Source organism: Neomonachus schauinslandi, chromosome 9 (assembly GCF_002201575.2).
Source record: "Neomonachus schauinslandi chromosome 9, ASM220157v2, whole genome shotgun sequence".
Taxonomy (NCBI): domain Eukaryota; kingdom Metazoa; phylum Chordata; class Mammalia; order Carnivora; family Phocidae; genus Neomonachus; species Neomonachus schauinslandi.
Window position 1 is genome coordinate 83,890,481 of NC_058411.1, and position 26,164 is coordinate 83,916,644.

The window sequence follows — 26,164 nt, forward strand, 5'->3', positions numbered from 1 at the left end:
TCTCAGGTTTTTTTTTGATAGGAGCTGGATATCTGATTTAGACTTTATATTCTCTGAAAGGGCCTGGTAGCCTTAGCTCTGTTTGTGATACTGCGTCTTGTTGACAGTTGGGAAACAAATGAGTGGATGGTAGGATTAACATGAGATTAACAAAGTAAGATGTCTAACCAGTGTTCTTTTCCTATATGAAAAATCAGGACTTATCAGAAAGAACTTTGGATCTACTCTAGCTTTATTTGTCAAAAGAAAATTGATTTTCCTTTCTAAAAAGTACAAAAATAGTTTCTAATTTCTCACCAACTTAGGTTTGCTAAATTATGTAACTCCAAAAGCCACCATTCAGAAAGAAACCAGATCATGAGTAGTGGTCATATAAACAGTTATACAGTGTGATGGTTCTGCCTACATTTATATATTTTTTAGGTTATAATAGAGTTATTTTCCTTTCTAAAAACAGTGAAAATATCTAAAACCACATGCGTATGTATGTTCTCATTTTAGAGTCTTGGCCTTTTCCTTATCCTCCATTACTTCTGTCACAGTTACGATTGATGGAGTTAATTTAGGGCAAGCTATTCATTTATCTGGTCCTATTTTCATACTGAAGTGGAACCCAAGAAACTACAGTAACAGGACACATAACATAGAAGTAACTGTCCAGGTAAGTTAGTAATTTTCAACTTGCTATATAAAAGATTTGGCTGTAACTACACCAAACTCTGCTGTGGGTTTTTTGTTTTTGTTTTTTTTTTTCAGTCAATTGATAGAGATGAAACTAAGTTAATTAAAAATTTGAGGGGCACCTGGGTGGCTCAGTCAGTTGAGCATCTAACTCTTGATTTCGGCTCAGGTCATGATCTCAGGGTTTTGTGCGATTGAACCCCATGTCAGATTCTGTGCTCCATGTGGAGTCTGCTTGTCCCTCTTCCTCTTTCTCTGCTCCTCCCCACCCCCTTCCCTGGCTCTCTCTCTCAAATAAATAAATAAAATCTTAAAAAAAAAACAACAACAAAACTTGAATACACTGGATTTAGTATATTCAGGAAATGAGCACTCAGAGGAGTCATTCTGTTAGACAAAAAACTAGACTTCTCAGTGTGTAACTACTGGCCACAGTCCCCTCTTTTTGAGCCCCAGGGAATCATTCTTTTATTGTCTTTCAACTTTGGCTAGAGTCTTTTAATAATGGCAAATTCCCCAACATACCCAAAGATAATAGAATAAGTCAGAAAATATGTATTTATGTACCCATGCCTTTGCTTGCTTTCTCCAAGTACAGGAAAATTGTGTCACTATTTTGAAAGCTGTAGGATAGAGTATTTTCAAGGCATCCCAGAGAATTTTTTTGTTTGGGGAGTATGCATTGATAGCATATGTAGTAACAGTCTGCCTGCTATTCCAATTCAGCTTGGGGGCATTTAATTCACTAGCACCTGCCAGAGTAGCAAGTGTTCATTCATTACCAAAATAGGACATTTTCGTCAATATTGTGAAATTCTTTAGGAGATACTGTGCTCAGGAATTAGTTTCTGAAAAAAAAAATCTATCGATTGCCACAACTTTATGATTTGATGACAGTTTTTAACTATTTCCTCTTCTACTGTTAGGTCTTAAGTTTGAAGATTACCAAGTAATCCTTCAGAAAACACATGTAATTATTTTCATTGTCTTTTGTGTGTGTGTGTGTGTGTGTGTGACAAAGAAGGATTTTGAGTAGGAAGGAGCTGTTTACTGAGCTCCTTCTAAGGAAATGCTAGACACTTAGAATTTTTTACTTAATCCATATAACAATCCTTTATGGTAGGTAGTTTTATCCCCAGTTCATAGATGAGGAAGGAAGAAAAGGCACTTTGCAATGCCACCCATCTTTGAAGTGTTCTGCTTTGGAGGAAGAAGAAACTCGGGGAGGATGTGAAAGGAATTATGACTGGGGATGAACTCTTAATATCCCTTCTATCAGAAGTTGGATCATTGAAAGAAAACCTGAAGGTACAAGTGCACCTAGAATAAATTATTCCCTATCTTTACAGTTATGAGGAGAAGTGGGAGCAATCCTAGGAGACCTGCTCGCTGTAGGAATGGGGAACTCCCAAATCCTTGGATTGCCTCAAAACCCCAGCTTCTAGAATTTTATGAGAAAAAAAAAACTTAGCTCATGTTCCTTGAAACATTTCTGGCTGCTTCGTTAAATCCTAGTAAAAATGTGAAATCACAATACTTTTTACATGTTTAACATTTCTTACATTATTGAGGTATAATTTACATACAAAAAAACTACATATTTAAAGAGTATAATTTGGTGAATTTTGACATATATATATATCCTTGCCCATTACTACAATCAATACAGTCTATCACCTCAAAAGTTTTCTTGTGTTCTTTTGCAGCTGTCTTCTTTCCACCCTCATGTCCAGGAAACCACTGACCTGTTTTCTTCTATATATGTATAACTTTAAAAGATTAGTCTACTGAACATTAAATAGGGAACTTGGTCCCTTCATTCGTCAATGGGAAAGTTCTATTCTTTTATTTTTATTTTTAAAGATTATTTATTTATTTATTTGAGGAGAGAGTGAGTGAGAGAGCACGAGCATAAGCAGGGGCAGAGGGAGAGGGAGAAGCAGACTCCCCGCTGAGCAGGGAGCCCGATGTCGGGCTCGATCCCAGGATCCTGGGATCATGACCTGACCCGAAGGCAGATGCTTAACCAACTGAGCCACCCAGGCGCCCCAAGTTCTATTCTTTTAAATACAGTATACTATAGATAAGTCTGAGAAAAATCTGTGAGAGACATCAATTTATTGTCTTATATTTTACCCGCTCACTATTTTTATTGAATGTCTATAGTTCTGAGCAGCCTAGTAGCAACTAGACCTTTAGATCAATTTTCAGTGTGGTTCCTGAATTAGTAGCATCAGCATCACCTGGGAACTTGTTAGAAATGTAAACTGTCAGGTCCCATACCAAACTTCTGCATCAGAAACTCTGGAGTTGGGACCCAGCAATCTTGTTTCAACAGTCCATCCAGGTGGTTCTGATGTGCACTAAAGTTTGAGAACCAGAACTTCAGATTATTGTGCCTACTTTGCCAATTGAAAGAGCAGACTCCAGAAATCTCTATATCTCTAAATCTCTAAATCTCTATATCTCTATATCTATAAATTAAAGAAAAACTCTGCTTTAAAACAAGAACAAACAACTTAAAATAACATTTTGAGCAATAAAAGTCTGATAAAAACAAGTATAAATTCTTTTTTGTTATTTTTTACTTTTATATGATGGGAAACTTTAAAATTATATGCAAGAGATAATACTATAATGAATTCCCATGTATCCATTAGCCGACTTCAACAGTTACCAACTCATGACCAATTTTGTTTCATCTATACCCCTGCACCATGATGTCATTCCATCTGTAATATGACAGTATGTATCCCTAAAAGAACTATTTTTTAAAAATGTAACCATAATACCATCACACACCTGGAAAATCAATAGTAATTCCTTAATATCAAACTAGCTAGTACTCAGTTTTCCTAATTAGTCATATATATATATATATATATATATATATATATATATATATGACATGCATGTGGTTGGTTCAAATCAGAATCCAGACAAGGCTCAAATACTGCATGTAGCTGATCTGTCTCTTCAGTATCTTTTAATCTACAGGTTCCCTCTCCTTTTTTTTTCATTGCAATTTATTTTTTAGATAACTTTGGAAACTGGATCTTTTATCCTGTAGAGTTTCCTGTATTCTAGATTTATGTTGTTTAAATTCATGTTGTATCCTTCAGCATGTTCCTCCACCCCCTCTAGTTTCTATAACTGGTAGTTAGATTAGGAGTTTGATCAGATTTGAGTCTGTTTTTTGGCAGGAATACTTCATTTGGTGTTTTATGCTCTTATCAGAAGTTTGTGGTATCTGGTTGTCTCTCTTTTAGTAATGTTAGGATTGATCATTGTATTGAGGTGTTGTTAACTTTATCCATTGGTGTGGTGGTAAATATCTATCCACCAGCTTGGGACAGGTTTGAAGGGGGAACCCTGATTTGTAGTGTTTCCCTGATTTATGCCAATTTCCATAGTATAAATATTTCTACCATAGCTGGTTTTAAGCTACCAACATATCAACTGGCCTGCAAAATTCCTGAAAATTTAACGATTGGCTTTTGTGAGCCTGTCAAGCCAGCTCCAGCATACTGCTGGCATTTCCCTCTATTCATTATGAAGTACCCAATCAGCTTTTCACTGAAGGATTTCCAGCAGCTATTGATGGTCTTGGCCTAGGTCCATTATTTCATTAGAGTTGTACAATGGTGGTATTCAAATTTGCACTCCTTGTAAAAGGAGTATTAATTAGAATAGTACCATAAAGAAAAAAATTCCCTTATCTATTTGGCACCCAGATAGAGAAGTTCATACAGGAAAAGTGGGATAAATTCTTAATTCTTCCCCCACCTTCCCTTTTCTAAACCAATTTTCAGAATAATGAGTTGCTTCTCTAGCATCTGCCAAAGGCAACCAAATGAATCTTTTATTTTTAGTATCATTATGAATTCAAAATTTTAAAATTATATATATATTTGGTATGTTTCAATCCATGGCATTTATATTTTTAATGCTCAAATTGTCCCACCTTTGGCTAGTGGGAGCCTCTCCAAATTGGCCACTAAATCTTTTGATATAATCCCAGTAGTCTTTGTTAAGTGTTCTTGCTTTCTGGTATGAAGATATTTCAAGCTCTTCTTGTGTATTTCTTGTTCAAGAACTGGAATCAGCTATTTCTCTAAAGAGCACTGATCTTGTAATGAGAAATTTTATTTTGAGGGTACAGTCTGGGCAGTAGCCCAGCTAGCCCCTTGATCTTGGGTTTGTTACTATTTTTAGGCCTTTTCAGTGAGCAGAGAGAGGGAAAATACAAATTTTTCTTTAAGAGAAAATATATTGTGAGTACATGCTGATATTTCCAGTTCAAATCTAGAATTACAGGGTTTAAAAGGAGTTATATTTAAAGTGCTTATAGGAAGAAGCAAAAATAAATGAAAAAAATACAGCTATTCAGAGATAACGGACAAATGTTACTGGAACCTTAATCTTGGAACATTATACATATAAATGTGCATGAGAATCACTGCTGTGCTTATAACTAGGATTCTGCTGGAAGAAGTAAGAGTGTTCACCACCTATTTTCTGTTCAAGAGGATATTCATCTCAGATTTGATCCCCTGGCATCATTTATTCTCCTTACTGACCATTGCATCGTGGTGAGTAAATTCAGCTTTAGATGAGATTAGGTCAAATTTAGTGGTGGGTCCAAAGTATTAATATAATCATGTGGTGAGAAAGACGAACCTTATAAAATTAAGTTAGTTATTTGTCTAGAAGACTACAATGCTTTAAAGTTGATTTGAATTAAAAGAAGCAGAGGCATTGACAAATAATACCTGTTTTGGAACCTCGTTCTAAGCAATACCATAAAACCAGAATAACTAAGGGAATTGTAGGAACTGTGTAAAGTTGGATTAAGGATCTTTTAAAAATAATATTTCTTTCTACATAAATAATACATGCTTAATGTAGAGAACTTGGAAAATTTAGAAACAAAGTAAATCAGCCCCACATTATTCTTTTATCACGCTACTTATTATAACCATTGTATGTCATTATGATACTCTTTTTTTTCTCATATATATTGGTATATGAGTTTTTAATGTAAAATAGTAATTTTCATTCTCTTGCGGTTTGATTTTTTTTTTCTACTGAGGAATTTGTTTTGACTATTTTCTTTCTTTTTTTTTTTTAAGATTTTATTTATTTGTCAGAGAGTGAGCACACACAAGCAGGGGCAGTGGCAGGCAGAGGGAAAGAGAGAAGCAGGCTCCCCACTGAGCAAGGGGCCCGATGTGGGACTCGATCCCAGGACCCTGGGATCATGACCTGAGCTGAAGGCAGCTGCTTAACGGACTGAGCCACCCAGGCATCCCCTATTTTCTGACTTCAGTTTATATTATTTTAAAAAATGATGTCTATTGGCATAAATATACCTTATTTAACCATTTTTCTATTGTTAACTGGGTATTGACATAAAACACACCAAAGAGACACCCTACAATGTTGAGAAGAAAATTTAAGCCTCCTTTAATTTCACCTTCCAGACATAGCTTTACTATATATCTTCAGAGCCTTATGATGTAAGTTTATTATTATTTTAATTTACTTGTATTACTTGTATGATTAAGCTTTTTAGAAATATGACTAATGGGCATTTATATCTCAGTTTTACAAGTTCCTTTTGTGTCATTTGTTTTTCTTTTGGGTTTTTTTAATAGTCACCTAGATTAGGCTTTGGAAACTTTGATGTACTTATGAATCACCAGGGAACATTAGTAAGAGACAGATTCTGATTTAGTAGGGCTGAGATGGCGCCTGAGATTCTGCCTTCCCAACAGGCACAAGGTGATCCCAATGATGAGCTGGAGTCCATACTTTGAGAAACCAGAACCTAGATTATGTCTCTTCACTGTGAGTTAATCTCCAAGTGAATGCCACCCTGATGGAGAAAGCAAACGAAAATGCGGTCTCAGTTCACTCAGCCTGCAGTGCACTATGTACTGTTTTTCTTTACTCTTCTACAACTTGAATAAAACCAATACTTCTAGTACAGTGAAGTTGGACTGTTTTAATTTGATCACTTTATATAACTATGAATTACTTTGTTTCAGTATTGGTCTCAGTATCCAAATTCTAAAAGAGTAATGCTGAGGCAATTTATTTTATTTATTTATTTTAAATATTTTATTTGTTTATTTGACAGAGCGAGAGACAGTGAGAGAGGGAACACAAGCAGGGGGAGTGGTGGGAGAGGGAGAAGCAGGCTTCCCGCGGAGCAGGGAGCCCGATGCGGGGCTCGATCCCAGGACCCTGGGATCACGACCTGAGCCGAAGGCAGACGCGCAACGACTGAGCCACCCAGGCGCCCCAATGATGAGGCAATTTATAATTTTCTTTTTTGGTGGATCAGTTGTTTGATTCTCTTTGGTCATTTATTTTTCTTGCATAGTCATTTCTGGTAATGATGTCTTTTCCATTTTTGTTAATGAGGCCATTTTAAAAACCTTAACTGTCGTTGTACCCATGTATCTGTTTCATATTAACATTGATTTCTCTGCAGGCCCGGGTCCTTTTTGTGATAATTGTGCTGATCCAGCTCACCATTCTCATTACTTTTAGGCACCGAGGATATCCAGAGCATAAAGGTTAGTCATGGTTCCTTTTATTCTCAGAAGACTTCATTCTTAAGTGTCATATAATGTCCTATTGCCAAGTGATAAAAATATAAATTATCTTTCCTGAGCTTTGTGAGGTGCACTCTTCAAACTTACTATACTTTGTCCACAGTACTTGAGCTTTAAAAAAAAATCAGTTTTTTTGCTGCTACATTGCAGTAATATGAAACTCAACCTGAAAATGGGGGAAAAATCACAATATAGCTCAAAATGACCAAACGTCTCTACCAGATATTAAGGATCCTCCACAGTTGGGTCTTACCTAATTAGCCGCATCTTCAACCATTTACCTATATTTCAGCCTAGATAATTTTCCACTGTTCCCTACACACACCATACTCATTTCTGCTTCTGTGCTTTTGCCTAGGCTATTATCTCTAAGTTATTTTTCTAAACTTATCTATATTTTAGCCTCCTTTAGGGCTCACCTCAAACCCTCTTTTTCCATACCATTTTCTCCACCCCTTCCAGGTCATAATGAGCTCTTGCTTCTCTGAATCCCTATAGTCCTTCCTGATAATTAATGCTATACTTGGCCAGTCAGTCACCTTGCTTTACGTAAGCACCCCAAATGTATATATACATTTTCTCCTCAACCAGACTGTAAGTTCTTCAGTATAGGAGCTCTTGTTTTCTCCTTCTTTTCTGTTTCTCACAGCACCCAGCACTGTGTGCGTAACAGACAATAAATACTTGTTGAATTAAATTTTCCTTACCCCTTCGGGGCTTGGATGAAATCCCTGAGATCAGGGACTGATTGTACGGGAGGGGAGTACTGCAGCAATGACTCAACAGTAAAATGGCTAACTACAGAGGGAGTGTACACATCCTACTGAATGTTTTCCTGCATATATATATTTTCACAAATTCTATGAAGAAGTTCAAGAAGCATTATTGCACACATATATGTTCCTGCATATAATGTAAATAAATAAATGTTTAAGGGAGGGCCCCAGCCTCATTCTGTGGGGATACCAATATCTTTGTGTAGTTATTTAAAATTTACAACATATTTTTACCTGCATTATCTCACTTAATCCTTACAGCAATCCTGTGAAATAGGTATTATTGTCCCCGTTTTAAAGATTAGGACACTAAGGACTGGGGAGGTTGTGAAGGTTGTTCAAAGTCTCATCGCTAATAAGAGATAAAGGAGAGACTTGAAACCTATGTCTTCTGACCCCAGGTCAGTTCTTTTCTTTAAACACTTCTCAACTTCAATTGCACCTTAGACTCCCTGGGAAACTTTTAAAATCTCGGTGTCTACACAGCACCCTAGACCAATCACATCAGAATCGCTAGGGGTAGGACCTAAGCATCAGTATTTTATAAAGCTCCCCAGATAATTCCAATGGGCAGTCAAGGCTGAGGCGTTCAGCTCTGACTAAAGCAGTATTTCTCAGTCCTGGCTGCTTAGAATCACCTGGGTTGCTGCCTAAGCTTCCACTCTCCCTCAGGTCAATTAAATCTGAATCTCTGGGGGCGCCTGGGTGGCTCAGTCGTTAAGCGTCTGCCTTCGGCTCAGGTCGTGATCCCAGGGTCCTGGGATCGAGCCCCGCATCGGGCTCTCTGCTCGACGGGAAGCCTGCTTCACCCTCTTCAATTCCCCCCTGCTTGTGTTCCCTCTCTCGCTGTCTCTCTGTCAAAATAAATAAATAAAATCTTAAAAAAAAAAAAAATCTGAATCTCTGGTGAGTGAGACCTGGGCATGAATATTGTCTCAGAGTTCCCCTAGGTTATTCTAATGCGGAGCCAAAATAGAAAATCACGTTTAAAGTTTATGCTGAAAGTTTAAAGCATAGCTGCCTCCAAGGCTAAAGGATTATTTATTTTTAATAAATAATAATTATTGGGGTGCCTGGGGGCCTCAGTTGGTTAAGCATCTGCCTTCAACTGAGGTCATGATACCAGGGTCCTGGGATTGAGCCCTATGTCAGGCTTCCCTGCTCACTGGGGAGTCTGCTTCTACCTCTGCCCCTCCCTCCACTCATGCTCGCGCGCAACTCTCTATATTTCAAATAAATAAAATCTTTAAAAAGAAATAATTATTATAGATGGATATATAGATGAATACTTTGAGAAGTACCAGACTAGAACAAGAAAGAATCTAAGAGAATGAGTAGCAAGAATGTAACGGAGTGGGGAAGGTCATGCATTATCAGGTTTTGTACAAAATCAACTGTCAGGCTGAACAGTGTTTTTAGTACAAAATGGATATGTTGGCCTATTAGGAGAGACATACTATTTAACTTATATCAGGCTGTCTTTGACCTCTAGGGGCGCTCAGTGTGTACCGAGCTTCGTGTCGTAGTCTTCTGCTGACTGGTTTATGACCAGCCACACACACGAGTGAAATGGCGGCAGAGGTTGAGGATCTGTGATACTTTAGTCTGTGGCCACAGAATGGAGCTTCTCTGTGTGAAGCCCATATGCTTGGCATTTTGGCACTATATTTTAAGAGATCTTAATTTGAAGAGCTTTAGGGATCCCTTTCAATTGGAGTAAGAGGATGGCTGTGAGTTAAGAGCTATGTCACATATGGGAAAGGAATATTGGACAGTCATACTTAAGATTAGACTGGAGAAATTTTGATATTTCTTTGATATATTTTGATACATGATTTGGAAGTGTGTACATTTGGATACTAAATCCCATAGAAAACAGAGACTTTGAGCATAGCACTATATTTCAAACCTATATCATTTAATCATTTAAAAGTGTGTATGTGTGCATGTATGCACATGCGTGTCTCCCAACTACACCATTGCTTTGAACTTCCTACCCTCTGCAATTCTTTTTTTTTTTTTTTAAAGATTTTTAAAATTTATTTGACAGAGAGACAGTGAGAGAGGGAACACAAGCAGGGGCGGTGGGAGAGGGAGAAGCAGGCTTCCCGCCGAGCAGGGAGCCTGATGTGGGGCTCGATCCCAGGACCCTGGGATCATGACCTGAGCCGAAGGCAGAAGCTTAACAACTGAGCCACCCAGGCGCCCACCCCCCCCCCCCCGGCTCTGCAATTCCAAGTGGACTGGCTTATCAGGTTTCCTGTCAACTTCTGAATTTAAAGTGGTGTCATCTGTATGTTTACTATATAACGAAAGATAGCCCATGGAAGTCTAGAAAATGTTATAAAGAATTTGAACTTTGTCAGTCATAGAAAGACAAATATATGATTTCATTCATGTAGAATTTAAGAAACAACAGATGAACATAAGGGAAGGACAGGAAAAATAAAGTAAGATGAAATCAGAGAGGGAGACAAACTGTAAGAGACTCTTAACTCTAGGAAACAAACTGAGGGTTGCTGGAGGGGAGGTGGGTGGGGGATGGGGTAACTGGGTGATGGGCATTAGGGAGGGCACTTGATGTAATGAGCACTGGGTGTTGTATGCAACTGATGGATTACTAAACTCTACCTCTGAAACTAATAAAAAAAAAAGAAATTGAACTTTGCATGTGCTCACTGGATTTTTGAAATTTATTCTGTTTAGGGTCTCCAGGATTTATAAATTTGACCTCATTTTCCCTCCACGTCCTGAGCAAACTAAACATCTTCTATTATTCTGTGTTGTTGCTAACCCTATATACAGCACTGGGTAAGTCAATTAGGAAACCTGAATTGTGGAGAGTTCTGCCAAAGAATATATGGAGAATTTTGACAATAGAGTCATTTAGACTCTTGAGAGCATAATGAACAGCACATGGCTTCTTCATAAATCATTTCCTGGAACATGGTTTTAGGAAATAAAGTTCTTTCCTAACATGTTTAAAGGACATTTAGTTGACACTGAGTTAACTTAAACTGAGAGGACCATTAAAGAATTAGTATATGTATGCAGAGCAGCCTTCTTTGACTACCTTAAAATTTTATCCTTTATTTCATCACACTTTTTATTTCCTTCATTACTTTATCAGAATCTATGATTATCTTCTGTGTTTATCATCTCTTCCTTCATTAGAATATCCACTGAGGTCTTGTCTGTCTTGTTTACCTCTATGCCCAGCACTAAGCACAATGTCTAGTATGTAGTTCAGTGAATATTTACTTATGGATGCCCCTTAAAAACTCAGCTCAAAAAAGAGAAACTGAGATGAGCAGTGAGTTCAGGCATATCCAGGTTCTTCTGTTATATTATTATACCTAATACTTAGTCACTTAGCCACTTATGGAAGCAGGAAGCACTGTGATTCTGTTTTTAAAGCTTTTTACTAATGTTCCTTAGTGACTAAAAGTTAGGAGTAGATTAGCCTACTTGTTGCTTGGTCTTTGTCTTATACTTTTATTCCACTTCCGGATTTTTCTTTGCTCATTAGTAACTCCAACCAGAGAACAGAGAGTAGTTAGATAAAAAAAAATATAACACTCTACAATTCTGTGTACCAGGCTATGGCAGATAGCCCTTTGGAGGTCAGTTTCCTTGTTAGAAGATAGGTTGAAGCTATTTTAGACACTTGCCTTACACTAGAAGGGAAAGCACATGGTTTGGTTCCTGGCTGTAAAAGAAAACATTGAAAGGACAGAAGTTGCTCCATGTTTAAAAGTTGAAACTTGCAGGGAAAACACTTTTTTAGACTGTGCATCCACAGTCTAAAATTACCTATGATTTTTTAAAGCTGAACGCTCTTCTTACCAGCAGATGATGGTATTTGCATTTTGAGAAAGAAAGTCTTTTTTTAAAGATTTTATTTATTTATTTGACAGAGAGAGAGACAGCAAGAGAGGGAACACAAGCAAGGCGAGTGTGAGAAGGAGAAGCAGGCTTCCCGCGGAGCAGGTAGCCCAATGCGGGACTTGATCCCAGGACCCTGGGATCATGACCTGAGCCGAAGGCAGACGCTTAACGACTGAGCCACCCAGGCGCCCCAAGAAAGAAAGTCTTGACTGTTCATTAATCACCCTTGACAATATGGTAGTTCCAGAAACCTGCACACTAGGAAGGGCAGTAAATAATAGGGAGGAGAGAAAAGTCATTCTGGCATTCTAAATGAAAAATTAAAGAAGTTAAATTTTGTACATGTTAACCTCAAGTGTATAGTTGATGTACAAAGTAATGACTTGGGTCAGCAAGAAAAGGTCAGAATACATTCATTAATAAGAAAGAGAAGAAGTGCATTTTAGAAAGATGAAAGTGGTTGAAGTTTTATTGCTTAAAGGAGTATATATCAGTTATCTGGAAAATTAACTTCCATAGAATACCTCTTTGCTTTTTAAAGGAAATGTTAATGCATTATTTTGAGATTATTATTGCAACAGAATCTTCTAAAGTTTCTGAACATACTCTGACCCGTTTCTTGAATCTATTCAGGTATAGCATGTACTCAGATGATTTTATAATCAGACAAAAGTGGAGAGCAAAGGAGCAAGTGGTTGGTTAGCTAGGACGTATGGTGCAACATAGAGATTAATAAAGAAGAAAAATTATGCCAATAAAATGCTTATCAGCAACTACTCTCATACCTTTGTTATTCCTATAAATGCACCTTGTGATGTATATAATCAGAATCATAGTCATTTAATCTTCTTCTGTGCCCATTGCCTCTTTCAGGACCATGGTTTGTTGGTGAGATCACTAAAGGCAAACTGGGTTGCTGCTTTTCCTTTGGGATGTTTGTTGATGGACATTTCCTACAAGGCAGCCTAACATTTGTAGTTGGAATTCTGCAGGTAAGAAGTCAGAAATGGAATGTAAGAATGCCTTGGCCTTTTGGACTACTGCATAATAGTTATGAATTAAATCCAGAGCCTCCAACTAAACACCACAGATCATATTTCCTAATTTACTGGCAGGGCAATCTTGAATATTTGGTGTTTTGTTTGTTTTTCAAGTGCTTCCTAAGCTCTTTCTTCCACCACTCTCTCGTAAACATCTAAAATACATTTTGGCAGGAAGGGTTTATAAAAAGTGAAAGAGATTTTTGTTTTTGTAGTTTGTTTTACTGTGCTTTCCCATTGATAAAAAATGAAATAAGGGACTTATAGTAGAATAAATAAGTAAACCAAAATTGATTATGATAATGAAGAAGGCAAATGTTTCGGAGGGAGTAAAGGAAAAACAGACTTACAAGAAAAATGGGTCAGTTGTCCAGTGGAAGCTGCACTGGGCAAGCACCAGACCTGGGCCTTTCAGTGATGTCTTAGCTGCTGCTTGTTTGAAAACACATAGATTACGTTTACACGTGGATTGAGATTCCTTTAAAAGAAACACACAGGGGCACCTGGGTGGCTTAGTCAGTTAAGTGTCTGCCTTCAGCTCAGGTCATGATCTCAGGGTCCTGGGCTCCGGCCCCACATCAGGCTCCCTGCTCACTGGGGAGTTTGCTTTTCCCTCTCCCTCTGCCCCTGCTTGTGCTCTCTCCCCATCTCTCTCAAATAAATAAAATCTTAAAAAAAAAAAAAAAGAAAGAAAGAAAGAAACACAAAAAACTGACTAATAGCAAATCTCTGTATATAGGTTTGAAAAGTATTTACCTATTTATGTATTTTATTCACCTAATGGGGCTAAGGTACTAAAATCTCAGGTGATGATCTCATGTTTGGGAAGAGATCCAAAAATATTGTTCAGAATGAGTTCACAACCTCATAACAGGACAGTAAAAGGTGATTAGCAAAACAGGGAAGACTTCTGCCTAGGAAACATTGACCACAGACAGAACATTCTCTGTATAGCAGCATTTTATATGTGAGTAGGTCCTGAGTCTGGTTCAGTTTTCCATTATGTAGATGAAGGCTGTCTCTCAGGAGCACTCTGATACCAAATAAAACCTGAGCCTTACTAAAAGGTGGGGATTATATTCATATTTTAATAAGTAATACACCACTAGTGGATTTTATGTATCATATAGGCCCATGGCTCCCAAATATGTTAATCTCTGCCCTCGACTTCTTTGCACTTCAAGTGCCCTATATACCCATCTGCCATTTCATATCTTCCCTTAGATATCTAACAGGCATCTCAATATTATGTGTCTAATAGGACCTTTAGTTTCTACCTCAAACCTGTTCCTCCCCCAGTTCTTTCCAATTTCAGTAAGTTTTTCTAGGATGTATCTTTAATTTTTCCCTTTCCCTCTAATACCCTGTATCTAATTCATTAGCAAGTAATACCTTGTTTGATCTCCCTCCAATGCATATCTTGAATCCACCACTTCTCTTCATCTCTCATCTCTGTTACCACCACGCTAGTCTAACTCATAATTATTTCTTGTCTGGGCTACTGCAGGAACCCCAGATTGGTCTTCCCACTGCTACTCTTCCTACTCTCAGTTTACCATAGAGCATCCACTGTTGTCCTTTTAAAACCTTAATCAGCTCACTCTTCAGCTTAAAACCCTTTAAGCAGAGCAGTGACATGATCTGGGTCCTGCTGATTGCCTCAGTTTCCACCTGGCTCATCATGTTCTAGGCTAATGGGCCTTAAATAGGCCAAAGCGTCTCCCACCGCAGGGATTTTTACTTGTTTCCTCTCCCCGGAATGTACTTCCTTCCACTGAGTCATTCCTGTTCTTCAGGCCTCAGAACCCATCTGTCAGTTACTTACTCTCATGTGACCCAGTTATCTCCTTCATTGACTGCCTCAGTTTCCACCTGGCTCATCATGTTCCAGGCTTATTGGCCTTAAATGGGCCAAGGCCTCTCCTGGGAACCGCAGGGGTTTTTATTTGTTTCTTCTGCCTGGAATATACTTCCTTCCACTGAGTCATTCCTGTTCTTCAGGCCTCAGAGAACCCATCTCTCAGTTACCCCCTTGTGACCCAGTTATTTCCTTCATTGAATTTATCACAATCTATAGTGATCTTTTGTGTTTATTTTTTTGGTCTCTCTTCTCTCTGTTAAAATGTAAGCTCTATGATGCATCCTCTCTGAGTTGCCACTGTGTCCTTAGCTTAGAGCCTAGCACAGTGCCTGCCATGTAATGGGCACACAATAATTATTTGGTGAATGAATTAATGAATCATACAGCAGCTAAACTTAGATTATAACTTAAATCTTTTTAAAAAATTTTTTTAAAAAGATTTTATTTATAGCGGAGCCTGGATGGCTCAGTCATTAAGCGTCTGCCTTCGGCTCAGGTCATGATTCCAGGGTCCTGGGATCAAGCCTTGCATCAGGCTCCCTGTTCAGCGGGAAGCCTGCTTCTCCCTCTCCCACTGCCCCTGCTTGTGTTCCCTCTCTCACTGTCTATGTCAAATAAATAAATAAAAATTTTTAAAAATATTTATTTGTCAGAGAGAGAGAGAGGGAGAGAGAACAAGCAGGGGGAACTGCAGCAGAGGGAGAGGGAGAAGCAGGCTCCCTGCTGAGCAAGGAGCCCCAGGTGGGACTTAATCCAAGGACCCTGGGATCATGACCTGAGCTGAAGGCAGCCGCTTAACCGACTGAGCCACCCAGGTGTCCCTATAACTTAAATCTTCTGATTTGTATTCCAGTACTCACGATGCTACTTTAATTAAAAATACAGAGATAACAGGGGTGTCTGGCTGGCTTAGTTGGTGGAGCATGTGACTCTTGATCTTGGGGTTCTGAGTTCGAGCCCATGTGTGGTGTAGAGTTTACTTAAAATAAAAAAAATTAATAGAAAATACAGAGATAAGAAAAAAATATTGATAACCTAAGTCCCCCCTCACTCTTTTTTCCAAAAAGAAGTGTGTATATATTCAATTCATTTCCACCTTAAACATTACTGAGGGCTTCAACATAAATGATACCTACTTTTAAGATGAACAAAAGGATGCAGGTAAATACACAACTATAAGTCACTTATTTTGAGTGTTATAAGCAAGTGTGATTGAAGCATAAAGAATCAGAGAGTTAACCCCCGAGAGAGAGCAACATATTCTTAGGAGCCACCAATAATGCGTTCATGAGACCCGACCCTCTAAGGTCTTGCTAATAAGCTAATGGTTCTGTTCTGCTTCTCTTTCCAGCTGGCATTTTTTAACATACCGTTGATGGCTTACCTGTGTTGGAGCTTGCTGCAGCGGTGCTGTGGTCACAACTTCCGGTCTCATCTCCGTCAAGGAAAATACTTGAAAATTGTACCTGTTCACCTACTTATGTTACTGCTGTACATCTGGCAGATTTATTCCTGTTACTTTCTTCATATGACATACGGCGCTCTAGCTTTTTTCTTCTCCCCTTTGCGGACCTGGTTGACACTGTTGACACCTGTTATCATTCGTGGTGTGTGGACTCTGAACTCTACCGAGCTTGGAACCTTCATAGCACAGTTAAAAAGCCACTTGAGCTCCTGAAGGCCTTGCCTCACCATCTGCCCCTGGAGCCCAGGCCTCTGCCCCAGCAGCAGGTAGAAGGCCAGTGCTGATGGGCAAGCTTCAGGGAGCTGCTGCACTCTGGACACCTAGGAGTTGGGGGGATTACCCACTTCTGATTCCTGCAGAATGGACTGCAGAAAAATCTCTAAATAATGCCACGATTCCCTCCTTCTCCAAGAAGGCAGGGGATTGATTTACTTTTGTGAAGAGAAAGTTCTAATCAGGAGATCCACAGGGCAGGGTCTGTATGTGTGTATGGGAGTATCAGAAGCCCAGTGTATTTTTTATGGTTACCTCATGTAAAGTACCTAGCACAGTATGTGGACCTCAGTAGCCGGCACCACTTCAGAGTCAGGGAAGCAGTACGAACTTGAGGACTCCCCTGACTACCCTCGAGATACTAGCTCCAAGTCTTCTTTTCTCTCGGGGTTATGGGCTCTCGGCTTCTTTAGGTGTGGGTGCTTGCAGCTAATCAAATAAAAGAGTGATGATTAAGAACTCCGACTGGGCGTTGCGTCTGCGACCAGGGTTTTGGGAGCGGGTGGGAGCGGGTGGGGGCGGGTGGGGGCGGGGCCGGACAACCGGAGCGGAAGAAAGGCGTGGCCCGGCCTCGGGAGATCGGAAGGGGTGTGGCGGGGGCTCTGGGGCGGGGCCGGGCGGGTTGTTGCCGGAAACGAACCCGGGTCTGTGACTCCCGGAAGTTAAGCGCCTACGGCAGTGCGGCCCTGGCAGCTTCCGTGGCCGCTTTTGTCTGGAGGTTCCAGGCGATCTACTGAGATGGCGAGCGCAGCTGCACCTACAGCCGCAGTCCCCACCCTAGCTCCGCCTTTGGAGCAGATCCGGCACTTGGCAGTGGAGCTGCGGTTACTCCTGCCTGGAGTGCGGGGTAAGCTGACGCCCTTGAGACGGGCAACGGCAGGGGCGGGCTTGGTTCGGGAAGAGGCCGGCTATGGCGCGGGCGGAGGCGGGGGCACGAGCGGAGGAGGTGGGGGCTGGGGTGGCTCCGCTTACCTGTGCTCTTCCTTTTGCCACCGCCCGACCGACATGCTAAACCCACTAGTCGGAGAAGCCCGAGAGACCACCAAGGAGTTTAATCCTGAGACGTTTTGGAGGAGACTCAGTGAGTGCCTCTCCTGTTGGGGACTTAGCATTTCTCATCCTTCCAGTGTACCCACCCCTTTCCCTCCCGCTTTTACCGCCGCCGCATCCTCTCAGTGGGGATACTTCACCTTACCCATCCTTTGTACTTCGAAGTTTGGGATATGAAACATTGATTTTGGGAGGTGTTTTTGAGACGTCTCAGCCGGTAGCATCTTCAAAGCCCATGCAGCAGCTGCAGGCTCATCCTTTTGGCACTAACGTATTGGCTTCTCCCTCAGACGCGGCAGCTGTGAACGTGTCAAGGGAAGCCACGACTCTGACTGAAGTCTTCTCTCGAGTGCCACTGCCCTCTCCACAGGTGGGCTGTACTTTCCTGGGAATCTTGTGCTGCATCGTTCATTAGGAATCCAGTCACTTTCTTTCCACCTTTTACACTCAACCAGGGCATTTATTTTCCACACCTGTCAGATAGGATTGCCGTTCTCAGAGGATTGCGGTGAAGGCCAAATTGCCAAGTGCGGTACGCGGCACGGCGTAGGCAGGTCTTCTAAATAGGTATCCGTTCAATCTGCGGTTCATCCTGGTTATTTCCTTTCTGATATATATTTTTTAAACACTCGCTATTTGCTAGGTGTTTTCACATACGTGATTCCCATCTGACAGATGAGTAAGCAGCCTTAGAAACTCAGGTTAAGGTAAATAAGCAGTGGAGCTGGGATTGAATTAGGGTCTATGATGTCTAAACTACACCTTTTCTGTTATACTACATAATACCCTTTTGTATCGAATTTCTTTATATTTAATCAGTAACATATGTATACAGTATAAAATTCAGAAGATGTTAAAGTTAAATGTGCTAAAAAGTTTATATTTCCCCTCCCCAGTTACTTTTGTGTTATTCCATATATATTCGAGGCATATACACACTTATGTGTATATGCCTGCTTTTTTACACAAATGATAGGATACCATAAACACTTTTCTGGACCTTCCTTTAAAAAAAATCAACAACATGGATTGCACATTGATTCTTAGCACATAAAAAGTTGCTCAGTTCTTTGTAATGCTGCATGGTATCTAATAGAGTGGATATAACCATAATTTATTTAACCAATACTTCATGTGGACATTTAAGCTCTTTCCAACTTGTAACTATTATAAACAGTGCTGTGGTAAATTACCTAGGACAATCTTTGTATGTATATCAGAAAAAAAAAAAAAAATTTCCAGAAGTGGAATTGCTGGAAAAGGAATTTATGCATTTTTATTTTTCATTTTATTTTTTTAAAAGATTTTATTATTTGAGGGAGAGAGAGTGCGAGCACAAGCAGGGGGAGTGACAGGTGGAGGGAGAAGCAGGCTCCCGCTGAGCAAGAAGCCCGATGTGGGCTTGATCCCAGGACCCTGGGATCACGACTTGAGCTGAAGGCAGTTGTTTAACTGACTGAGCTACCCAGGCGCCCCTGCATTTTTATTTTTAAAAAGATTTTATTTATTTATTAGAGAACACGAGTGATGAGGAGGGGCAAAGGGAGAAGCAAACTCCCCGCTGAGCAGGGAGCCCAACTCTGGGCTCAGTCTCAGGACCCCGACATTATGACCCAAGTCAAAGACAGACGCTTAACTGACTGAGCCACCCAGGCACCCCAAATGTATGCATTTTTAAATAACCTGTTACTGTAAAACTGATGAAAGTAAACATGTTGGCTATGACCAGGTAAGCTTTATGCCGTTTTTCTAGAACTAGGTATACTTAATTCAGAAGTAAGGTTATTTTAAAATGGCGTATTCATTGCTTTATTTGGTTTTCATAATCAATAGTTTCATTCTTTTTCAATCTATATATCCAGATGTTTTGAAATGAGAAAATATTCTTTTGCTGCACCTATAATGATAAACTCTCCCCCTATCGACCCCAGAGATCTATGATGAGAAAATAAGAAATGAATTGTTTGAGAGCATTTTAAAAGCTTTGTGCAAGAAAGTCAATATTTATTGTAAAGGGAGTAATATTACCTTATTTTTCTTATCTGTTGCCTCCTTTCTTTCAGATATACTCAGGACTTGTTGCTAGAATTCAAAGCTAATGGGATACCATGAGGAGGTAGCATAGTATTATTTTTCTGTACATGCTCAGGACAGTGGTTTCATTCATAGGTGAAAAGTTTTAGTTTTATTTGAATTGTATGTATTTGAATGACGGTTGTTTTCTTAGGATCTTAGCACGTTAGTTTACTGAAGAATGGCTTTTTTTTAATTAATTTTTTTTTTTATGTGTTTGGATGTTGAAGCAATGTGACATTGCCATAAAAACTTTTAAACACTTACTCTCAGTCACTGTGCTTATCCACCATCCCAGACTGGTAACTGTTCAGAGACTGGCACCAATCTGTGGACCACATTTTATGTAGCACTGGCTTAGAATTTAGCAGAAAAGTGAGGACAAGGAAGATAGGAGAAAGTCAGTGACTGCTTAGAAGGAAAGTAGTCAACATTGAGCAATGTAGAGTCTATGCTAATTACCTTTAGATATATTGTGATTCTGTTAGAGAGAGAGATCAGACACCTGGCTAATGGCCTAAGGGTTGGCAAACTTTTCTCTAAAAAGTCAAATAGTAAATATTTTAGGCTTTGCAGGTGAACTAGTTAACTTCGTCCTTGTAGTGTGAACACAGCTGGAGGTAATACGTAAACGAGCGTGGCTGTGTGCAAGTAACACTTTATTTATAAAAACTGGCAGTGGGCCATAGTTGCCAGCTCCTGGTCTAAGATATGATGAATACCTCACAGCAGATCATGAGTATCTCAGGATGTAGAGTATTAGGAATAAGTTTTTCCTGCTGTTTCTTAATGTTTTATTGAGTTGTCCCCTCATTCTCTGGTGTCCAGCTAACTCCTCTGTGCTATGTGGCAGGAACAGCACAAGGCCTAAGTCATAATGGGACTACAGAAAATGTTTGTAGATCATGCTGTACAGACATCTGCTCTCTTTTACAGTAGATGGGCTGATGAATCTAATCCATTTTTTTTTCCATTCTGAAATTGATCCATCACCTCATAGGAAACCCAGAGGTTCTGTGAACAAGTGCGTGCTGCCATCACGGCAGTCATTGCAGTATACTATTCACTTCCCAAGGATCAGGGTAAGCCACTGTGAACACAGAAATGTTTGGTTTATAGGGTAGATCTTTGCTAATATAACAGCTTATGTCTTGAGACTTTTCCCTTGTCCTCAATTTGAGCATGTAATGTAACTTTCTCTCATAAAACCCTCACGGATAATTTTATAACATCCATAAATAAGCCTTTATGCTAAGGTACAGATGCTGTGCCACCATCTTCCCTGCTTTGCCTGACTCTAAGGCTTTTAATTCTCACTGGCTCCTCCCTCTCTAACCCATTCTAACCACTACAGATGCTGGATCTATAGGGGCCTCCCCAGTCTCCTCCACCCATATTACATCACACCCTGTTTCTGAGCTCCCTTACGGTTAGGTGAGCTCCAGCTCTGCCCGTAGATTAATGCTTTGATTATAATTGTGACAAAATTGTAAATGAATACATGTCTCATGGATCTTCAGGGTTAGTCACAGATGGTTTAAACTTCAAGTGTTTCATCCACCGTTGTCAAGGGACCATTGACCTTAATGAATGGATACATGCTGTCCTGGAAAGATTTTGTTCCTGATCTCTCTTGGAGAACAGTACTCAGGAATGGTGGGAGGAGCAAGAAAATGACATGGGGAAATAAATAAGACCTGAGTTTTGTGTTGGCACTACAATTAAAGCATGTGGGTGTGCATTACCTCAAGTTCTGAAGGGTTTAAATGCTCAAGAAAGCAGATGGTGACTTCTGGAAAGAAGACCAGGCTACTTAGTCTTTGGGTTTCTTCAGGAATCACCCTGAGAAAGCTGGTACGGAACGCTACTCTGGACATCATAGATGGAATGGCTCAGCTTGTGGATGTGCTTTTCATTACTCCAGCTCAGAGGTAGTAATGCCACAGTTGGGGTTATCAGTTAATGGGGTTTCTTGCTTCAGGGAGGGAAAAAAAAAATCATTTTCTTTTCTTTTTTTTTTTTTTTTTTAAAGATTTTATTCATTTATTTAATTAACAGAGACAGTGAGAGAGGGAACACAAGCAGGGTGAGGGGCAGAGGGAGAAGCAGGCTTCCTGCAGAGCAGGGAGCCCGATGCGGGGCTCGATCCCAGGACCCTGAGATCATGACCTGAGCTGAAGGCAGACGCTTAACCGACTGAGCCATCCAGGCGCCCCCCTCCCCCAAAAAAACCTCATTTTCCCAGCAAAGTTAACTAACAGCTAAGAATGATGACTAACAGAAAGGAGCTTTTTAGGAGAGAAGAACCTTGGTTATTGATATACCCTTATTGATTCCTTTCTCCAGCCCAGAGAACAGTGACCTTATTTCCTATAACAGTGTCTGGACTGCATGCCAGCAGGTGCCTCGGATACCAAGAGGTGGGTGAGAGTGGGAAACAGGCCACTGACTCTGCTGGCCAAAGCAGACAGTTCTCTCCTATCTAGTTTCTAGTTTTGTAGCATGGATGTATTTTAACTTACAGTTTAGTAGAGTACATATAGTTTACCACCAACATCAAAAGATAAGTATTAATATTTTTTCTCAGTGTTCTTAGTTCTCATACTTTTTTTAGCCCTCTTTCTGGGGCCTATCTTGTTGAACAAATGTGGTTTGTTCTACTGGTCCTGCCCAGGACACACTGAAGCACTTCTGAGATGGTGCCAGCTGGGTCAAAAGCAGTGTTCGTCCAAGAGGACGTTGATGAGAAATACCGTGTGACCATTTTTTTTTTTTAAGATTTTATTTATTTATTTGAGAGAGGGTAAGAAAGAGGGAGAGCACGTGGTGGGGTGCAAAGGGAGAGAGAGGAACAGACTTCCAGCTTCCTGGGAGCTCAACATGGGGCTCGATCCTAGGACCCTGGGATCATGACCTGAGCCCAAGGGAGATGCTTAACCAACTGAACCACCCAGGCACCCCTCGTGTGTCCATTTTATTTCTTCTTGTGGTTAACGATGAAAAGCTTTTTAACTCCTATCTGGGTACCTAGACGATGGGTATTAGAAAAATTTTACATTAAGCCACTGCTCTTGTTGACTATCCTGGGCACTCTCCTCAAATGGGAACACAATTGGTTGTCATTTGCAGACTTGACAGAATTGTAGGTTTCTTCTTTTATTCTAGTGCTTTCTGATTTTCCCTCATAGATAACAAAGCTGCGGCTCTTTCAATGCTGACGAAGAGTGTGGATTTTGTGAAGGATGCACATGAGGAAATGGAGCAGGTGAGGGTAGATGAGAATATAAAGAAAGGAGATGGCCTGGGCGCCTGGGTGGCTCAGTCGTTAAGCGTCTGCCTTCAGCTCAGGTCATGATCCCAGGGTCCTGGGATTGAGCCCCGCATCGGGCTCCCTGCTCCTCCCTCTCCCACTCCCCCTGCTTGTGTTCCCTCTCTCGCTATGTCTCTCTATGTCAAATAAATAAATAAAATCTTCAAAAGAAAAAAAAAAAGAAAGAAAGAAAGGAGATGGCCTAAGCATTGACTCAATTAAGTCCCATCCTCACTCCTGAATTTCGACTCCCATCTCCTACCCTATGCCATTGTGTGCTTTAGTGCCATTCCCCTCTGTCCATTGCCGGGCTAGGAGAGTGAGAACGGGGTTTATGAAGTGAATCAAGTCTGTGGCCATTGCTTAAATACCTGGCTGATGTTTTGGGATAACTCAGACATGATGCTGAAGGTATAACAGGCTCTTTTTATTTTTTGGCATGTCTTAGGCTGTGGAAGAATGTGACCCATACTGTGGCCTCTTAAATGACACTGAGGACAATCCTGACAACCATGGTGATGAAGAGGATGATGGGTTGGGGTGTCCAAACAATCGGGACTTATATTGGTCAGAGGAAGATCAAGAGCTCATAATCCCATGCCTTGCACTCGTGAGAGCATCCAAAGCCTGCCTGAAGAAAATCCGGATCTCAGTGGCAGAGAATGGGAAGAAAGATCAGGTGGCCCAGCTGGATGACATTGTGGATATTTCTGATGAGATTAGCCCTAGGTAAGCGGCATCCCCACTTGAAACATGTGAGCAGCAGCATATCTTAGCTTGTGCTGTTACCCCAGGCTTTTCCCCCAGTTTTTTATTTTGAAAATATTCAACCTATAGGAAAGTTGAAAAAATATTGTAGTAAACACCCATATATCTTTCATCTAGATTCACCTGTTGTTCACACATTGTTTTCAATATTGGTTCATTTCTCTATGGGTAGATGTGCCATTTTCCCCTGAACCATTTGAGAGTAAGTTGCAGACATCAATGACATTTCACCCCTAAATACTTCAGCACTTATCTCCTAAGAACAGACATTCTTATTATTACATCCAAGAAATTTAACATTGAATAGAATAATAATTAATATTCAGATTTCCCCATTTGTCTCTTAAATGTATTTTTATAGCCTCTTTTTTTTTTTTTTTTTTAACCCAGGGTTCTGTCACAGTGTCACATTACATTTGGTTGTCATCTTTGCAGTCTGGTTTGGTTGTAGTCTCTTGCAACTCTGATAGTCCCTGTCCTTTTTAGTATTTTTTGACATTGACTTTTTAAAGAATCTAGGTCAGTTGTCTTGCAGAATATCCAAAAAGTCTGAATTCATGTGATTGTCTTTTTCATGATTATAGATTATATTCAAGTTAAATATTTTTTTGGCAAGGATATCACATATTTGAGTGTTTTGTGCTTCTCATTGCATCATATGGGGGAGGCACGTAATGTTAGTTTGTCCCATTATTGGTGGTACTAAATTTCATCACTTGGTTAAAACAGTGCCCACTTGAGTGGCGTTCCATGGATAAACTCCACTTGCATCAGTTATTAAATTAATGGTTTCAGATCCTCCCATTTTTTTTTTTAACATTTTTATTTATTTATTTGACAGAGAGATAGAGAGCACAGATAGGCAGAGTGGCAGGCAGAGGGAGAAGCAGGCTCTCTGCTGAGCAGGGAGCCCGACGCGGGGCTCGATCCCAGGACCCTGGGATCATGACCTGAGCCGAAGGCAGATGCTCAACGACTGAGCCACCCAGGCGCCCCTGGATCCTCCCATTTTTAAAAAATATTTTAGAGAGAGCAGTGAGCAGGGGAGCGCAGGGGTGGGGCAAAGGGAGAAGGAGAAGGGAAGCAGAGTCCCCACTGAGCACGGAGCCCAGAGGGGTGGGGCTCGATCTCCAGACTTGGACTCAGAAATCGTGACCTGAGCCAAAACCAAGAGTCAGACTCCTAATCCACTGAGCCACCCAGGTGCCCCCAGATCCTCCCATTTTTAACTGAATCATGTCCTATTGTATGGGCCAAGGGAGTTCCCCCCTCCCCAGCTTCCTAGTGAAATGGGGTATGTATGTGTTTAGTAAGTATCAGTTGAATTGATTCTGGTTACCCAATTTAAGGAATTGAGAGGCATTTATGGGACAGTTAGGTTCTCCCTGGTCACATCCTTAACTGTGTACTGGAAACCACCCAGTTGAGCTTTGTTCCATTTTTGTTAATGGTTATTTTTGCTTTCTGCCCTTAGCGTGGATGATTTGGCTCTGAGCATATATCCACCTATGTGCCACTTGACTGTGCGAATCAATGTAAGTACCAGCTTTGAGGGAATAGCTACTGACCTAACTGGTAGGATTTCACTAACCACTAGTATTTCCTTTAAGCTATAGGGAATATATTTATTTGTTACATTTGGATGCAAGTACAACAATAATGTCACAATTCTTACATGTATTTCTGCTCGATAAATATTTACTGAAGCCATGAGTCTTGGTAGTACTCTCTTCCATAACCACTTGGATAATCACTTAGAAGAACCCAAAGACCTTAGAAAATGCTACTTTGAAAAGAAAGTCTGAATTACCACAGTACTTTAGGATCCTATTAATCTAAAGTCATTAAGTTTCTGAATTCTGGTGTAGGCAAAAATACATGTCCAGAAACATACTCTGTTCTAATATAAACACATTGGGTGATTTAACTACAGAGGGTCAAGCTCTTTATAAAAATCTGGTTTTATTGTATTTTTTCAAGCCCTGGGTACTGTGCTAGAGAGAATTCTCTTGTCTTCTTTTTAGAGATTCAGATTATCTCTACAGTTATTGGAAAGAGAAGTAAAACTGCCAAATGGCTTATATCTTACATTCAGAATTATCAATCCTAGAAATATTTGATAAATTAGATGGTGGAAATTAAATTCATCAAATGTTTCTTCACAGTATGTGAACACCTTAAAGTAGAATAGGATCCTTTTGGTGTTAACTTTTTCTTTCCACATCCACTTTTTAAAAATTGACTTCCTAAGAAATAAACATCTTTAGCAATATGCCTTGCCATTTACCCCAAATAAAAATTTTAAAATGTGTAACATATATTGGTGGCATACTTATGTCCTCATGTTATCTTGTTA

General features: G+C 40.1%; 2 protein-coding genes across 5 annotated transcripts in view; both read left to right on the plus strand.

Annotated features, from left to right (window-relative positions):
• Positions 1–17,060, plus strand: part of TMEM62 (transmembrane protein 62) — a 33,044-nt gene extending 15,984 nt beyond the window's left edge. Inside the window, exons 9-14 of one of the 2 annotated variants that reach the window (XM_021695340.2) lie at positions 502–661; positions 5,160–5,273; positions 7,181–7,265; positions 10,787–10,891; positions 12,842–12,960; positions 16,221–17,060. In XM_021695340.2, the coding sequence (XP_021551015.2) occupies positions 502–661; positions 5,160–5,273; positions 7,181–7,265; positions 10,787–10,891; positions 12,842–12,960; positions 16,221–16,547 (910 nt within the window). In that variant the 3' untranslated portion in view covers positions 16,548–17,060. The remainder of the gene's footprint in view (positions 1–501; positions 662–5,159; positions 5,274–7,180; positions 7,266–10,786; positions 10,892–12,841; positions 12,961–16,220) is intronic. The other variant, XM_021695341.2, reaches the window with a different exon arrangement.
• A 197-nt stretch (positions 17,061–17,257) lies between these two features.
• The window catches only part of CCNDBP1 (cyclin D1 binding protein 1), a 33,215-nt gene continuing 24,308 nt past the window's right edge, over positions 17,258–26,164 (plus strand). For 2 of the 3 annotated variants that reach the window (XM_021695447.2, XM_021695448.2), the window contains exons 1-9: positions 17,270–17,454; positions 17,629–17,688; positions 17,948–18,027; positions 20,731–20,812; positions 21,565–21,661; positions 22,077–22,150; positions 22,919–22,995; positions 23,489–23,769; positions 25,283–25,343. In XM_021695447.2, coding sequence (XP_021551122.2) covers positions 17,346–17,454; positions 17,629–17,688; positions 17,948–18,027; positions 20,731–20,812; positions 21,565–21,661; positions 22,077–22,150; positions 22,919–22,995; positions 23,489–23,769; positions 25,283–25,343 — 921 coding nt within the window. In that variant the 5' untranslated portion in view covers positions 17,270–17,345. Of the gene's footprint in view, positions 17,455–17,628; positions 17,689–17,947; positions 18,028–20,730; positions 20,813–21,564; positions 21,662–22,076; positions 22,151–22,918; positions 22,996–23,488; positions 23,770–25,282; positions 25,344–26,164 lie in introns of all 3 variants that reach the window. The other variant, XM_021695445.2, reaches the window with a different exon arrangement.